The sequence below is a fragment of the Austrofundulus limnaeus genome, unplaced genomic scaffold (assembly GCF_001266775.1).
Source record: "Austrofundulus limnaeus strain Quisiro unplaced genomic scaffold, Austrofundulus_limnaeus-1.0 Scaffold950, whole genome shotgun sequence".
Classification (NCBI taxonomy): Eukaryota; Metazoa; Chordata; class Actinopteri; order Cyprinodontiformes; family Rivulidae; genus Austrofundulus; species Austrofundulus limnaeus.
This window is the reverse complement of record NW_013953352.1, coordinates 109,796-111,886: the sequence shown is the minus strand read 5'-3', so window position 1 is coordinate 111,886 and position 2,091 is coordinate 109,796. Positions and strand designations below refer to the sequence as shown.

The 2,091-nt window shown below is 39.1% G+C and overlaps 1 protein-coding gene across 7 annotated transcripts in view; it reads left to right on the top strand.

Annotated features, from left to right (window-relative positions):
• Positions 1 to 2,091, top strand: part of LOC106533468 (protein 4.1) — a gene marked incomplete in the record, with an annotated part of 41,445 nt that overhangs the window by 34,159 nt on the left and 5,195 nt on the right. For 6 of the 7 annotated variants that reach the window (XM_014029768.1, XM_014029771.1, XM_014029767.1 and 3 more), the window contains 1 exon segment: positions 746 to 841. In XM_014029768.1, coding sequence (XP_013885222.1) covers positions 746 to 841 — 96 coding nt within the window. 7 annotated transcript variants of the gene reach the window in all.

Here is a 2,091-nt window from a genome sequence, read left to right as displayed (position 1 = left end):
GAGTCCAGACCCTCTGTACTAGAGTCCAGACCCTCTGTACTAGAGTCCAGACCCTCTGTACTAGAGTCCAGACCCTCTGTACTAGAGTCCAGACCCTCTGTACTAGAGTCCTACCACCTTTGCCTATGAGGCAGAAGTACTGCTTTAACGTGATWGCTGATAACCAACTTTGTAGAATGACTCATTGTTAAAACAAGCATTTGGAAGAAACCATGAATAAGTTGAACATGTTTCATAAAAGCAGCACTGTAAGTGTTCCTGTTTGTCAGGTTAGTTAAGTGGATCTCTGGACAGGTCGACCCTGCTCCTGGCTCTGGTCAGAAGGCCCCAGCAGGAAGCTGCAGGCTTCAGTTTAAACTCTCTTGCTTTTCCTTCACCTTCTCCCAAAAACCATTTTTGTATCTGCTTCTCTGATCAAAATGGAACCAGTTTTTTATTCTTGTTTATTTTCCTGATGTTTGTTAATGAACTCTCTGGTTAAATGATTTGATTGGCTGCATGGAATTGGTCGAACTGATTTCTTGCTCCTTACTTTTGATTTCCTGTTTATTGATTATTTGGGCTTCATAAACCTTCTTTAATGAGTTTGAATGGCTGTTTCCATCAAACCAATCAAGCTTCAGTTAGAGCTGAAGCAAACACCAGCCTTTCTGCATGGCTGCAGATTACTTAGAAAGATTTATAGTGAACAAAACACTTGAAAGTCTTGTTTGTTGTCCTCATGTCTTTGTTTTCTTCTGTGCAGCCCAAACCTATGTTTGATGAAATGTCTCCTGAGCTGACGGCGCTGCTAAAATCYGCCAGAGAACAAAATACCTTCAGAGAACACAACCTGATGAAGGTGCCCCTTCCTCCCTCCCATCTGAACCATTCCTCTTTTCCCCTCACTTTCATATTAAACACTCACTGAAAGCAAACTCTAGCTTTACACACTTCACCTGTAGAAATCCAGTTTGTTTACTAATCAACATATTTTTATTTGCTCAAAAAGAAAAAGCCATTCCTGAATCTCAGGTTGCAACAGATTTAAAATGAGTTGGAATCAAACATTTTTTTAGTTAGTATTAGTATTAGATACTAATAATAGGTTTAATTAGAACAGCATGTCAGAATGTGTAAAAAGGATGATTTGGCTCCATTTCCAGCTCAGTCTGAGTCTCAGAATCAAAAATGTTCTGAAGATGCAGTTTGACACCACGTGTCAGAACTCATCTGACTGTTGAGCATTTTTCACCATGAAGCTGAAGTTCTTCTCTCAGTCCAAASCCTGTTGAAGAAGAGGGGCGGAGCCTGATGGCTCCTGACCTGTCTGGGCAAAAAGAAATCCATACTGTAATTAGTAAAGTATTAATAAATATTCCAGTAAATACATGAAAATGACCAAGAAATAAAACAAAATRAATGTATAAAATAGCTTCTTCCTGTCTTGTCTTATGTCTAAATTTAAAATTCATAAAGTTACTGACCTGATCTGTTACGTCTCCCCAGCTGACTGCAGGCAGCTCTACTAGAAAACAAACTATTTTAGTCCTAACTCAGGACAGGGAGGGTTAGCTACACAAACTGTGACGTTTGGAGAGATGTTGAACAGCTTGGCTCAGTCAGAGTCCTGACCTGCCTGGATGAAGACGGCCATTTTTAATGTGAGTCCTAAAATCAGAACAGAGGACATGATGTGACTGAGAAAAGCACTCATTTAATCAAAAGGTAGATGGACAAAACYCTTTCTGCTCACAGAACAATTTCACAACAAATGGAAGGCAGTTTTTCTCYTTTTGCTTTTACTGAGAGAAATAGAAGCAAACTGAATTCAGACTATTGAATAAAACAAAYTTATTTGGCCAGAAGTTACAATAATCCTCTTCTGGTCTCAGAGCTACAGTCATACAACTCAGTTCTGGACTGATTTCTAGCTTTTATTCCCAGAAATGATTTGTGAAGAGCTGCCAGGTGAGTGCCCCCTCTGGTGGTGAAACAGGTTATTTCCTGACAGAGAAAACTCCGCCCCCTCATTTCAATATAAGGACATGAAAAAAATAAAAATAAATAAAAAGTTTAAATTAAAAGCCCCTTAAATGTGTAAAGTAGCTT